This window comes from Micromesistius poutassou, assembly GCF_964030765.1.
Source record: "Micromesistius poutassou genome assembly, chromosome: 5".
NCBI classification, from domain to species: domain Eukaryota; kingdom Metazoa; phylum Chordata; class Actinopteri; order Gadiformes; family Gadidae; genus Micromesistius; species Micromesistius poutassou.
The window spans coordinates 5816029-5830968 of record NC_140275.1 but is presented as its reverse complement, the minus strand read 5'-3'; the positions used below and the strand labels follow the sequence as shown (position 1 = coordinate 5830968).

Genomic DNA, 14940 nt, shown 5'->3' with positions numbered 1-14940 from the left:
GACTCCAAAAACGTTCTTTATTTGCGTTCACGTGGTGTCCCCTCCTCCAACATGATCAGAGTGTATGTTTTATAACGATTCGTCTGGCCACAGAGACTTTATGATGCCCCCCGGTGCTTATAGACCTTTACACGGCATCGCAGTGGGCATTGTGAAGATGTTGATACTATTGCAGACACCACTAAAGACTTGTAGAGAAAGCGCGAGAGGTGGGGAATATGTGTTGAATGATGACCTGACGGGTGGATAACGGTTGGTGGTTCTACATCTGGCTGATCGGGTCCCATGGAGGGATGACCAAAACGTATATGAATGATACAGGTGTAGCTTCTCTCTCCATTGTAGTTTGCTGGCCTAACGATGCAGTCCACGCATTTTATTTTTTTTCTACACTTTGTCGAGAGGACGAAAAGATTTGTTCAGCTTTCCAAAAGCATGGATCGGGAGAGGAACGACTCAACTCTGACCCCCCCCCCCCCCCCACACACACACACACACTTCTAAATAAAGTCCATTGCAGTCCCGCTACCGGCTCCTGTTGGACACTTTTCACAGCAGGACCAGCGTCGGGCCTCCCTGGAAAAATTGTTCCCCCCCCCCCCCCCTCATCTGTCGTTTTGAAGAGAATGCTTTGGTCTCGCTGAGCTCCTAAAGACTCCCGTTACACCGGTGTCCTCACCTGTAATAAATACTGATGGGAATGAAATGACGTCACAGGGACTCCAGCGGTCCACATGTCTGCATGTCCAGTGGGTTCCTCAAGGGTTTGAAAGGCTGAGTGAGGGGATTCCTGGGTGTTTTTCCATCCTCCTCCTCATATATGTTGTAAATTGACTAGTCCAGACAGGTGTTGTGTGTCTGTCCAGTGTTCACCGAGTCAGGTGACCTCAACATGTTCATCACTCTGTGATTCAGTAATTATGCTAATATTAATAACCTTTTAATTTAATAAACACAAGCTGGAAAGACCGATGGACTCTCCGTTTTTTTTAAATAAGGGAAAACATACTATTTCAACCACTTCTATTTGCCTTTTCAGTTTTAGGATTCCGTTTCAGACATGATGGATTTACTTTGTCATAGCGTGTCTGTGCTGTAAAGGCAGTGTGAATTAGGCATTAAACAAAGTAGTCGAAAAGTACAATATAAACCGTGTGGTTTGGATGTTGAAGTTATTTCCCACACACAAACAGGCCTACCTATGGTAGAACAGCAAAGTGAAGCTATTGGCCAAAACATTCAGTTCCACAAATCCATCCACACAACTTTGTCCAGAAGTAAAGTATAAAAATCATGGGCTGTAACGCCATACAAATATTCACCAGGCGAATCTATTATTTTTCAATTCAATTTTATTTGTAAAGCCCTTTATCACCAGTAGGCTACAGTCTCAAAAGGCTTAAGTGGACATACATGTATGACACCCCCCTGACCCTAGCCCACAAGACGGCAAGAAAAAGCTGCCTTAGGGCCCGTCCACACGGAGCCGATTTTTGGTTAAAACGGAGATGTTTTGCATCGTTTTGGGCGATCGTCCAAACGAATCCTGTAAACGCATCGCATGCAAACGGACTTTTCTGAAACCAGGTCCCAGGGTGAATAAATTCACAAACGCAGCCCTTGAGTGTTCGTCTGGACGGCCAAAACGCATACTTGCGTTTCGATGATGTCATCGCCACACCCCTCGAGCGTAACCTCTTGTAACCTCATTAATCTTGGAATTAATCTAGATTAATCTATATTAAAATGGCTCATTTGAATTCTGCCGAAGGCATTCATAATATGTGTGTGCTACCTAAATAATGACTAAAAGTAAGTCTTTGAGAACGGGTTTCTCAAGCCAGGTGGCGCATTAGACCAGGGGCTCATCTCCTGTTTCCAAAATGCATCACAAACTCTAGTATAATTTACTACACGCTTACTATCACAAACTCAAACGCGGGAAAATATAACGGCGCCGGGACGTGCTCTCGCTACAGGTCCACGGCACGCTCGTCTCCGGTGCGCGTCGCGGCAGCCGGGGCGGCGGCGTTGACGGCAGACGGCTGGTACGCGTCCGCCTACCGCCGTACCAAGGCGGGTAGCTCGGAGGAAGATTTGGATTATTACAACAACAACAACACCAACTATTTCGACGCTCTGATGTCACGATCAACCCAAAACGTGTCATCGCTCACCCAAGTTGTTTCTATTATCATTGCTACATTGTCTCCAGCATATGGCGCGATTATGGACAGTATATTTTATTAAACACTCAGCTTCTGGTTAGTTCAACTTTGAGAATAGATTAACGGCGATATTTTTTTTATCGCCCGATAAGAGTCTCGCGTTAACGCAGCACGTTAACGCCGATAACGGCCCACCACTACGCAAAATATTATGCTCCTGTGCCACCACGCTGAGAAAAAAAGACTGATGGACAACCACATAAGCCACATTTTACAAACAAACAACAGCCATGCGTGCGCCAATTGAGACGATCAAAAGGGTTAAAACAGCGCCACCTATACGCCTGGAACAAGTAGCGTGTTGAGTCGTATTGAGATGGATCCGTGTGGACGCAAATGTTCTTGATACGATGCCAGGGAAAACGGAGAAAAAAAAGATCGTTTTGGTACGTGTGGACTTGGCCTTAATCTAATATCCCAATGCGTTTACAAGCTATTCCAAGCATTCAGTATCGGTAATAGGTTAATTATAAATTAGGCACCTACACAATCATGAGAAAGGTGGATGAGAAGGCCCTCTGGTCCGCAGTAGATTACAGGGGCCAGGAAGAAAGTCTGATGATGTTAGTTCACGAAGCGGATTACATCATTCCCGAAATGTTTTTATAATAGTTTCTTATTTTTTTAATGCTGAGAGCCATATGGTTGAGAGCACCGACCGCGCCCAGACTGCGGACCCGATGCGGAATAGCGGCATTACGCACTGAATGGACGCCCGGACTGTCACTTAACTCAGGCGCGCTGCTTCAGGATCACTCCGGTCGTTTCGCCTCCCTCGGTGCACCGGGAGGGTGGGCTTTAAACTACTTGTATATGAGAAGTCATCGAATCAATGAACTACCACACTGCACTGGTGGGTCCGGATATTTAAATCAAGCACGCAGTAAAAACGTCTCCACCCACAGCCGAGGATGAGTCCTGCCATGCTGGCGTTTAGTTGGCCTGATGGCATGTCACTCAAAAAGGGCCATTTTAATTGGACTGTCCTGGTTTTCAAGACCGCCCATTTTGTGGTATATAAATTTTATCCCCGTACCTCCGTTTTTCTCGGTTCTTTGCGGTTCACTTGGTGTGGTCTCGAATAATTATATTGTACATTTACCCATTTCATTCTGCGAAATGTCCAGACCCAAAGTTTTTTTTGACCTCGCCCACAACGGCTCCCCCCTCGGCCGAGTGGTCATGGAGGTAAGACCTTTTTCTTTATTCAATGGGTGATGTTGCGTGTTGATCTGTGTAAACTGTTCGTTTTCTACAACAATTAAGAATGTAGTGTGGCGCAATTGTCCTTTCCATATTATATTCCCTCCTGTAACGGTCACTTACTATGATGGGGCGGTGCAGTAAATTACACAAAAAAAAAGTCTTAATGCAGCGGGCTGTCAGCCGGTCCTGAGTCAGCCGTGCGCAGCACGTGTTCAGGGCAACACTCCTCTATGCATTATTCACAGGGAATAACAGACTGGCGCATTTAGGAAACATGCCGCAATCTGTGCATCATTCATTTTTCGATTCTCACCCGATCACATGTTTGCTGTAACCTGCGCACGCTGCGCGAGAGAGTGCACGGCCTCTATTGGATTGGTGAACTTTGTTTGGACTGAGTCGTATGATTTTGACTAGGGTCAATATTGGGAGCCGCAGTCATGGATCGGTGCCATCATGGCTAATGATTATAGCGGAGCGAGCCGCAGCATGCTGGTAATCCTGCGGCTCTCTGGAGCTGGCTCTGGTCCAGGCTTCCGAACCATGTCAGGCCTCTGCTCCCTGTACGGAATCACTTAATAGTTACAATAAGGCTCGCAGATCTGCTCTCCGTTTGCTTCTTCATTGTGTTGGCCACGATCATTTGAGGGGTCGCTTCAGCCATTTTGTGTTTGCATTAGGCCTAAACGCAACGCATGGTGGTATGGCTGTGCGGACTGCTCTATTTATATTTTGTATGCGCGTGCGCGCGCGCGCGCGTGTGTGTTTGGAACCGTTATCAGGTTTCTTGAGACATGGAGAAGTATTTCCCTAGTAGTGTATTGGTGTCTGGCTGTCTCGTAGTGTGCAATCCACCGGACCGGTGACCTATCGGTTAAGTCATGATTATGTTATTACAAATATGTACCAAAAGTCACCCGCGTGGAGGCCTCTTTAACCCGCCAGAAGGGCCTTGTCCGTGTCTACCAACTCGTCCTGTCGAAAGTTTGTGTCGGCATCTTATCCAACTTGGACCGGGTGGTTATGCGCAGTTTATATGTGGCAGTGCTTGGTTCTTGGTGACGCTCTTGAGGAAGTTGCGGAATGGTTCTGGAAAATTCCATGTGGCCTGATCCTGCAGGGAGGGGCCAAGTGTGGCTGACTCTGAAATGCTGCGGAACTCTGTACATGGTCACGATCCCCGCCGCTCGTCTGGTGAACAATGGTCACGTCACTGCTGTGCATGCGTAATAATGACAACCTGTTCCAAGATGTGGTTCCTGTGCGCTTTGTGTGCAGGTGGACTGACCAGGGAGGCCAGTGTCATTGTCGCTACAGCCATTTTGTGTTCTTAGGAAGCGTGACTCAAATCATTGAGGGTTTATACTTTATTTTATAATCTGCATTACAGGTGCGCTCACCTGCTTCGTTTAGAGTGTACACGCCATTGTGGCTATACTGACTGCCTTTCAACTGACCCCGAGCAGAATGGAACAGGGTTCTGCCGAACCCCACCCTCACCCCCCAGAACTTGACATGCGCGCATGGTGGTGCATGCACAACAGCCGTCGTGCTGCATTGAAACTCTGCACTCGTCCATGTGCGTAGCCTATTTATAACTCTTTCATGGGACGATTGCTGCCCATTCAGTGAATATACCTTTCTTAGCGGGGCTTTACTTGAAGCATGTTTTCCCTTTATTTTGTTGCACTTGTTAAACCAAAAAGTACACAACGTGACTTTGTCTTTTTTCTCTCGTTCCTCCAGCTTGCCGTGGACGTGGTCCCCCGAACCGCAGAGAACTTCCGTGCGCTCTGTACCGGAGAAAAGGGATTCGGGTACAAGGGCTCCACCTTCCACCGCGTCATCCCCGGGTTCATGTGCCAGGTGAGGACGCGTACATAGTGCTGTACAGTGGATCATCGGGCTACGTCTTGTGTTAGCTCCAAAACTACCAGCTACTGTGGTGAAATATCGCAAGGCGATAAAAAATAAAACAAATTTCATAGGGCTGTTGTGATGAGAGCAGTGGAATCTGAATAACGAGGACCGCTTGCACAAGATCAGCCCTACAGCATTGGTCAAACCACTGCTTGTCAACGATGCATTTGGTTCCCGGAGCTTGTTGTTACTAGGGCCTCTGATGGTTCGTTGTACTGACTGTAAAAAACGCAATTCACAGGGAGGGGACTTCACCAACCACAACGGAACCGGGGGGAAGTCCATCTACGGAAACAAGTTTGCAGATGAGAACTTTAACCTGACTCACAACCGGGCCGGCATCCTGTCCATGGCCAACGCCGGGCCCAACACCAACGGCTCCCAGTTCTTCATCTGCACGGCCATCACCTCATGGTGAGTGCTCACCCACTGCAGGGTCCTTTATCCTCTGTACTGCAAGTTAAAGGCTATAACCTCCACAAAGTCACGACGTGTAACGCATGCCCACCAGCAGTGCCGGTGGCAACTCACACAAGCCAATGAGAAGTAGTCACTCCCATGTTTCAGCCCTTGCCTGTTGAGTCTGTCGTGTGAGACAGAGGGACAGATGTGCACTAAGGGCCGTTTCACATCTCTGACACCCGTCTGTCTGCAGGCTGGACGGGAAACACGTGGTCTTCGGGAGCGTGGTGGAGGGAATGGACGTCATTAAAACCGTGGAGTGCTACGGCTCCCAGAGCGGCAGCACGTCGGGCAAAATCACCGTGTCAGACTGCGGGCAGCTCTGAGGCCCGGACGTACATCAGTGTTCCTGTTGTGTCCCCTCGTCCCCGTCCCCCCTGTCCCCTTCAAACAATGTTGTTACATTCGTGACTTTGCCTTAGAAGTTTCTTTTGCCTTTTTGATTTCCAGAAAGTCCCGACAGGTTTTTTTTTGTTCACTAAAGAGAAATAAAATAAATTGCCTAGCTGTATGTGTGCTGTTTTCACTATCGAGTAGAGCTCCACTGTTTCTCTTCCACAGACCGCCAGTGGTTCAACCAAGTCTGCGTGGGCTATGGTAAACTAAAGAGCTAAAGCTTAAACTGGAATGTGTTCCTCAGCCAAGAATGTCTCGTCAATAAAGTAACAGCAAAAAGCTGTGGTCCAGATATCACATTGCACCACATACAAAAAAAAGCTAAGCTATCTGTGTTTATCCATGATTGTCTTCATGGCCCACAGGGCTCTAGTTGTAGTCACTGGACTGACACTATCACTATGGTACCTCACAGATTTATGAAATGTACAGCAAAGCACAACTTCAGCTTACCCTAACTAAAAGGTCTTTATTTTGAAAATGATGACCTAGAACGGGCAACTCAAAAAGATATATTTAGAATATGTTAAAAGATCTTGCAACAATCGTTCACAAGGGGGTAATGAACATTCGTAGATCCACAGAAATTACAAAGCATTTTTTATTAGATTAATAAGGCCTACTGGTGTGATTGACTGGGAAAATCAGGTTTGGAGACAGATCTAAAAACAAGCCGGAAGTCGTGTTCATGGATATTAAATATGAGTATATAGTATATTGCTGATTCTGACATCCAATGCAGTCCACCTTAATAATGTAAAAGTTTGTTGGGTGTACAGTCTTTCAGCAGCCACCCTCCGCTGTTCTCCTACTCTTCCCAGAAGGCCTTGTGTTCCTCTGGCCTTCTCCGGGTCGGCTCAGACAGACGCCCTGTTTCTTGGCCGCCCCGGGCACCGTGGGTCCCGCCGGGCTACAGTAGAGCCCCTGGCCGCAGCTGCAGCGCTCCAGGTTGCGCCGCCGCTTGGAGCGGCCGGGCAGCAGGCAGGCGTCGCCCTCTAGCGGTACCCGCTGGCAGCGCTTGGCCGTCAGGTAGCGCACACAGCAGAAGCCTGGCTGGCAGTCACCGGTGCGCACACAGCTGCCTGCAACAACCACCGAACACACGGAAACATCAGTTTGATGAGCACATCGAGGATTTAGCTTAAATGGGATTTCGATTGATTCCATCTGTTGTGTCTTAGTAGCCGTTTATATAAATGTATAAATATAATTGATTGATAATTGACACTTTTTAACACTAAAGGCATGATCTGGGTGATAATGATTGACTGCACAACAAAACAGAACACTGTGTCTAAGGGACGTGCAGCTCCTTGATGTCTTTACCTCTTGTCCTGTTGCCAACGCTGATCTCGCTGTCTGCCTGTCTGTTGGCCTGTCTGTCCGCCTCTCTGTCCTGTGTGGACGTGCCTCTCCTCCGAGAGCGGTTACTGCATTCTTCCTTCTGAAAAGGAGTGAGGTAGAGTTAGGTAGAGTAAGGTAAAGTAAGTTAAAGTAAGATGAGGCAGATGGATGGACAGATAGAGATGGATAGATAGATAGAGTGATAGATAGATAGATAGATATATAGAGTGATAGATAGATGGATAGATAGATAGATAAGAGATAGACATAGAGTGTGTGTGTGAGAGAGAAAGATAAAAAGGTTGATAGATAGATAAATATAAAGATATATGAGAGAGACAAGCAGACAGACAGGTAGGTAGATAAAAATATAGATATATACAGACAGACAGACAGATAGACAGATAGACAGGTAGGTAGATAAAAATATAGCTATATACTGACAGACAAACAGACAGATAGCCAGATAGATAGATAGATAGATAGATATAATAGGCGACAGACAGACAAGCAGACAGACAGGTAGGTAAATAGACAGATAGGTAGGTAGATAGATAGGTAGGCTGTTAGATCAGACAGGCCCCTCACCTCTGGGGCGCTACAGCCGGGCGTGGAGCAGGTCCTCTGGGGGTCCTGAGCCAGGGTGAGGGTGGTCCCTGATGTGTCTGATGTGTTGCTGCTGGGGAGCGGGTCTGTCTGTGGGGACAGCAGGACGACAGGGACAGTTTGACCACGGTTATTCTTCAGGACAGAATCATGAATGTCCACCATATGTTTCAACCAACCCACCAATACATTGTCCCGTTTCATGTGTTATTGTAGGGGATCAGGAGATTGGCTAGTGGGGAACCATAACAGCTCTATAGCCACTCAGGGCGTGAAGCACGACCAATCAATACAAAGTATTGAAGTCAATGTCGATGCTATCAGATGTTTACCTTTATCTACATTTAAAGTCAACAATAAAATATTGACATTTATTGGCCATTTCCCATAAACAATAAAGAGTAGACTAGCCTGGGATTGTCTTTGTATTTATTTATAGATTGTGTCACATAGTAAACATAATTGTATCATAGTCTATAATTTAGATTGGAACTAGTTATAGTTAGTATAGGCAAAAGTAGTATAGTAGTAGTAACTTGCCTATTAGTAAATAATAGCAGCAGTAGTGTACAGGCTAGGAGAGCAGTATATTATTATAACAAGGCTACAGTCGACACTGTTGTATCCACATAGCAGGCACACAGTAAAAGTACATTAATATATTTCTTACCTGCTCCAAGCTTTCCAGGATCTCTTTAGAGCTGCGGATCCCGTTGGAGTTCAGACACACAGCCATCCCCAGGGAGTAGGTGACGAGCAGGGTGAGCGCAGTCTGCCACATGGTCAGGTCTATGGTCAGGTCTGGTCAGGTCTATGGTCGGGTCTGTCGTGGAGCTCGGCTTGAAAGCTGCTGTCCTGCGGGTCTCCTACAGCCTATAGGCCTACTTCAGTGTATACAGCCTATACACGGGTCTCCTACAGCCTATACTCCCGTCCAACTTATCCGTGGGAATAGAATTAGTCACGGAAATAAACACTTCACATACGCCTGATGCACAGCCTATTCATTCACAGGCAGTGTACGTACAATGATAACAATGTATAAGCCGAGTTCCTGTATGTCGGTATTCTAGGCCGGTCCTGGGCTGTTGGGATGGGGGGCTGCAGGTTCCTCTGAAGAAGCGACGTCCCGGGACCGACCTTTATGCGCGCGCCGAACCGCCCACCCGCACTCTGCCAAAGCCCGCCGCAACCTCGCATCATTAGCGCTTAATCCGCCCCGTTCTGAGGCGCTTTGAAATACATTTTTTTTAAATAGGAAACACTCTTTCAACCCCTAACCGCATCAGTCGGAGAGGATGAGACAAGTCTTCCTTCCTGGGAGCTCCGGAAACGTCCGGCGCGCGTACGTGCGTGTGCGTGCGTCCTTCAGAAGTGTTTCAGGTGTAGCGGGGCTCCGCAGACATCTGAAGTTCACACCACTTCACAACTCACCAAGCGTTTGATATAGGAAACCACTAAAGACTGGGAGGCCCGCCAGCTAGGAACCACTACTGAAGAGATGGAACCGTTGCGATAAAGGCATCATGTCAATTACGCAGAGTGCACGCGTGTGTTTGTGTGTGCGCGGGCACCCGCCGTGAGAGGGCAACGTGCTTCGTGTTAAAAGACACACCCCCTTCAGGTCTGTTTACAGGGCATCAAAGCTGGTTAGTTCAGCAGAGAGAGTGTGAGATATTAGGAGAAAGACGTGTGTGTGTGTGTGTGTGTGTGTGTGTGTGTGTGTGTGTGTGTGTGTGTGTGTGTGTGTGTGTGTGTGTGAGAGAGAGAGAGAGCACGTGCGCGTGCGTGTGTAGCAACCAGAAAGAGATATACGTCTGAGGACACTGATGGGAGTGTTTTAGGACCATATTTTTGGTTTCTGAAAATGTACTTCAATCTGTGCTTAATTTATACCCCAAACATGATACCTGGTTTAAGTAATGAGACTTCATCTGACACGTTTTCCTGTTTCTGAGACTTGCTTAATAACTGTTGATTATTTCAACTCCTTGAGACAATGTGCGTTTGAACATTATAAGTAGCAGTTAGTGGTTTTTGGTTGATCTTCCAGTTCTCACACCTGTTCCATCCACAATTCACATCTTCCGATTCTGGCCCAGAAGCAAAAAACATCATAACACAAATGAAAACCTGAATATCCAGAAATATTAGTGTAGATTCATGACATTCAATTGGAAGGTTATACATCATAATGAAAACTATTTTAAATCAAACAAGCGTTAACAGTATAGGCTACATCAGCGTCAACAGACGAGGTCCACTTTAACGCCGCTGAGGCCGCTGAGGCCGCTCGGCTGTCTCCACGGGTCCTATCTTCCATACGGCTCCTCCCCCTGCTACTGCTGGGGCTTGAAGCTCGAGGGATCTAGCCGCAACTCCGCTTTGAAGACAACATGATGACGGGTCGGGTCATGGGCGTTCACCCCGGGGGGATGGGGGGATGGGGGGTGTCCCGCAATCATCTTAAAAACATGTACCGGCCCCCCAAGAATATAAATCATTTCTAAATGTATGTAATTGAAAATATATATTTAACAGAAGCCGACTCCACGTATGTAAATGTAAATATGTAGAGTGATGGCCTGAAAGGGATTGAAGGGATTGATTCCCCCCCCCAGGTTGTAATAAGATCTGCGCCCTTGGGCGCAGAGTTGGGTTGGGCTTTTAACCTATAAAACATGTACTTGAGGTTTGAAATGAAAACAGCAGTTAGAACCCGTTGGTAATCTGTAATCTGTAATCTGATTGGACACTGGTATGGAATTCAAATGACGTCTGCATATAAGTGAGTGGAACTTGACCACACTGAAAAAAACACAAATCAGAATCGTTATCCTTAAACACAAGTATCAAAATATTTATTCTGCAGAACAGGAAAACAAGAGCATTCACAGGACATAAAGCATCCTCTACAAGCTACTCTTGGGGGCTTTATTATAGTTCAGGACATCGCCACAAACTCCTGTGATTATAGGGACTGTCAAGTTACATCCCGCCGGGCGCCATCTTTAGAGACAGAACCAAAACACCAACACAGGCAGCGACCTCTAAACAACATCAACGCCACATTATTCAGCACCAAGCCGCCGCCAGGGCAGAGCCAGTTAGAGCAACCTTCATGATACGACCAAAAGGCAAGGAGGGAGGGCAAAGGGAAAGGAGGTGAGGGCAAAGGGAAAGGAGGTGAGGGCAGAAGGCAAGGAGGTGAGGGCAGAAGGCACTCTTCTCTATATATTATAATCCCACAAATCAAAATAACAAACGTTCACATTAATCAAGATCACAAAAGATGACATCACTCAGAAAGAATCTTCTAAAAGCACTTGACCTAAGTTCTCTACAGAAGAGATTGCTGCATGCGTTTACATGACATTTCAAACAATGTACAATGTCCCACATGATACAGCTTAACAACTTACACCTAACAGCTTACACCTAACAATTCAAAACATCAATACCAAGAACCCAAAAAACAAGAAACCCTTTTGTGTGCTCTGTGTTTCTCTTGTGTCCAAGAGAAACACATGTCCAATAAGTACATCTCTTTCTGTGGAGTCACCCCCATCAGGGGAATCCAGGTAGCTAGGACTGGAAATGGTCGCAGGAATGATTGGGAAGGTTGTGTGGTCACATACTCGGGACCCTGCCCAGACCGCTGGTTAGAGCAGGGTTCTGATGCTGTTGTGCTCCATCACTATCTGGTGTCCGCCTCAAGTGGGTCATCATCACCTTCAGAATGTTCCATATGTGTGGTGATGTGTGGTGTGTCTCTAGGCACCCGATGGCACCACATCTGCAATCTGGGGAATTCACATAAACAATCCCCTGATCACTGAATGTAATCAAAACCATGCCAAGGATGGTAAATTCATCTGATGGAATAAATAAATAAACTGTTTTCTCGTCTTCCCACCCATGGAATATATTTGAACCGTTAATGCATTTACCAAAACCGTTATTTTTTGTAACCTAGAAATTAAATTAAATTAAAAACAAAAGCAATCAATTCCCAGTTCAATAAAAACAAAGTAAGAATGTGATTACCAATGTAACTGGCAGTAAGTAACCATGTCAGGTGTAGTAATACTCATACTTGAGGTCAGGGTTCAGAGGTTAACCAGGCATCATGGTGCCAGAGTCTAGCGTCAAGTCAAAGTCCCTCTGAATCGTTGAGGGGTTTGTTGTTAGAGACACCCGACACGAGGTAGAGCTGTCTTACTCTCCCAGCTTACATACAAGAGGGCAACGAGAAAAGAGCGAATCGTTTGACTGGGTTTAGCAGCATCAGTTTAACTACATGGGGAGACCTAACCAATAATAAAAAAAGAAATAAGAAATTTCCCCAGGACCACCCCGCGATGGGCCAGGACCCAGGTACTTTCCCCTTAATCTACCCAAACAAAGCAAATCTAAACTGGAAACAAGGACCGGAAAGCGGAGATACCAGATCTCCCCTCCCTTAAGTCAAGGAATGAATAACTAATATCTAGGACTATTAGAACCAGATAACCTACGATAACTTCAGTTAATGAATAACTAATATCTAGGACTAATAGAACCAGTTAACCTAAGATAACCTCAGTTAATGAATAACTAATATCTAGGACTATTAGAACCAGATAACCTAAGATAACCTCAGTTAATGAATAACTAATATCTAGGACTATTAGAACCAGCTGTAAAATAAGTTCATGAATAATAATAATAATAATGAATATCTCTATAAATATATCTCTATTAAAACCAGTTGATAGATAACTTAAGTTAATGAATAATTAATATCTCTGATTATTATTAAAACCAGCTGTAAGATAACTGAAGTTAATGAATAATTAATATCTCTGATTATTATTAAAACCAGCTGTAAGTTCATTTAAATGAATTAATAATTAATATCTCTGACTGTTGAACCCAGTTGATAGATGACCTTAGTTAGTGATGAACTGATATCTCCGACTGTTGAACCCAGTTGATAGATGACCTTAGTTAGTGATGAACTGATATCTCCGACTGTTGAACCCAGTTGTAAGTTGACCTCAGAAGATGTGTTGATGAGGTTGGCCGTGTCCTGGAGGTCACATCAAGTTGGGGTCATCTGGTCTGAGCAGCTAGTCAGTCAGTGTACAGTCAGTCAGTCTGTGTACAGTCAGTCCGTGTACAGTCAGTCAGAGTGTGTACAGTCAGTCAGTCCGTGTACAGTCAGTCAGTCTGTGTACAGTAGTCAGTCTGTGTACAGTCAGTCAGAGTGTGTACAGTCAGTCCATGTACAGTCAGTGTACAGTCAGTCTGTGTACAGTCAGTCAGTCTGTGTACAGTCAGTCAGAGTGTGTACAGTCAGTGTGTGTACAGTCAGTCAGTCTGTGTACACTCAGTCAGTGTACAGTCAGTGTACAGTCAGTGTGTGTACAGTCAGTCAGTCTGTTTACAGTTAGTCTGTGTACATTCAGTGTACAGTCAGTGCTCCAAACTGCATCACATTTACTCATAGCTGCACCGGTATGTGCTGATAATAAGTAGACTTCTGTATTATATTCTGATAATAGCGGCGGCGACATTATTATATTCAGACTATAGGTATCGCCGTTCAAAAAGAATTCAGGAGGAAATGACTTATCATGTATGTGACGACAGTCACATACATGATCTTTAGGACAGATGATTGGAGGTTTCACCTCTTCAGCCGTAGCTGAGCTCCTCAAGCGCCTCAGCCAACTGTACATCCAGCCCACAACACTGGATAGAAGTATCCTTTTAAAGCATGAAGGGCTTTATTTCTGACTGTCCCATTGCCTCTAGGCCAGGGGGTCCCAACCTCTGACTTTATGCGTGCCCCTCAATCGTCATCAAGACGATTGAGGGGCACGGAAAATCATCCTCCGGCATCTTCCACCCTCTCTCCGTCTCTTAATGTGTTGTCTATTGTCGTAGTGTTGTTTATTTGCCTTCTGTTTGAGTGTCTGTACTGTCTGTATGTATTCCTTTTCTGTAAAGCGTCTTTGCATACCTAGAAAAGCGCTATAAAAAAAACAGATCTATTATTATTATTAAGACCTTTGGTGGACCACCTCATATGCAAATCGTTAATAAAGATACATACACATGCAGTGGCTGAGCAAAGAGTGGCCGGAGCCTGATTGATACACATTGGAGTGGAAAGTGGAGAGAAAAAGTCAGCAATGCTTATTATTCTCCCAGTGGGTTTATTGAGCAAACACAAGTCAACGCAAAACATCAATGGAAAGAATCACACCGCACTAAGCTTGACTGGTCTTGAAATAATAACAAGCCATAATACTTTATTTACTGAACGATATTGATAAATTGTCTATTTTCAATCCATTTTTTTTTTTGTTGCTATTATTGTAATTAGTCTAATTCAAGAATAAAATCCCACGTACCCCCTGCAGTACCATACCACAACGCTGCTCTCACACAGTGGTTTCCAACCTATGGTACGCGTACCACTGAGGGGTCCTCGTGGTCCTCGTCTGAGGCTCAAAGAGAGGATGGCCATTTCAGCCTTCTCCAGGTCCAACTAAAAAAAACCTCTCCCTCCTTTGAAAGCACTATTTCACAAGTTAGATCAAATGCTTCATGGTCTCTTGATTCAAATTGAAGAAGGGAATCGTGACCGGACATCCAGAAGGTTCCATCTCAATGACCTGTGGGGAACCCACAGGCTAACCTCTGTTTAGCCTGCTACTACACGCCCTGCGGCGCTCATCAGGGACCTCACCCTTGTTCTGTTCTTTTTCGTGGGTCTGCCCGACAGGAC

The 14940-nt window shown here is 45.6% G+C and overlaps 2 protein-coding genes across 2 annotated transcripts; one reads left to right on the top strand and one right to left on the bottom strand.

Annotated features, from left to right (window-relative positions):
• The first annotated feature begins 3255 nt into the window (after positions 1-3255).
• ppiaa (peptidylprolyl isomerase Aa (cyclophilin A)) lies at positions 3256-6323 on the top strand. Its single transcript, XM_084467604.1, has 4 exons — positions 3256-3416; positions 5181-5300; positions 5596-5768; positions 6010-6323. Exons 1-4 carry the CDS (start codon positions 3348-3350, stop codon positions 6140-6142), a joined length of 495 nt encoding a protein of 164 aa, XP_084323730.1. The 5' UTR covers positions 3256-3347; the 3' UTR covers positions 6143-6323.
• A 672-nt stretch (positions 6324-6995) lies between these two features.
• On the bottom strand, positions 6996-8943 carry LOC311342766 (uncharacterized protein; the record flags this gene model as incomplete). The annotated part of the gene is made up of 4 exons (XM_084467588.1): positions 6996-7294; positions 7539-7656; positions 8145-8252; positions 8833-8943. 4 exons carry the CDS (start codon positions 8941-8943, stop codon positions 6996-6998), a joined length of 636 nt encoding a protein of 211 aa, XP_084323714.1.
• Positions 8944-14940: the final 5997 nt, after the last annotated feature.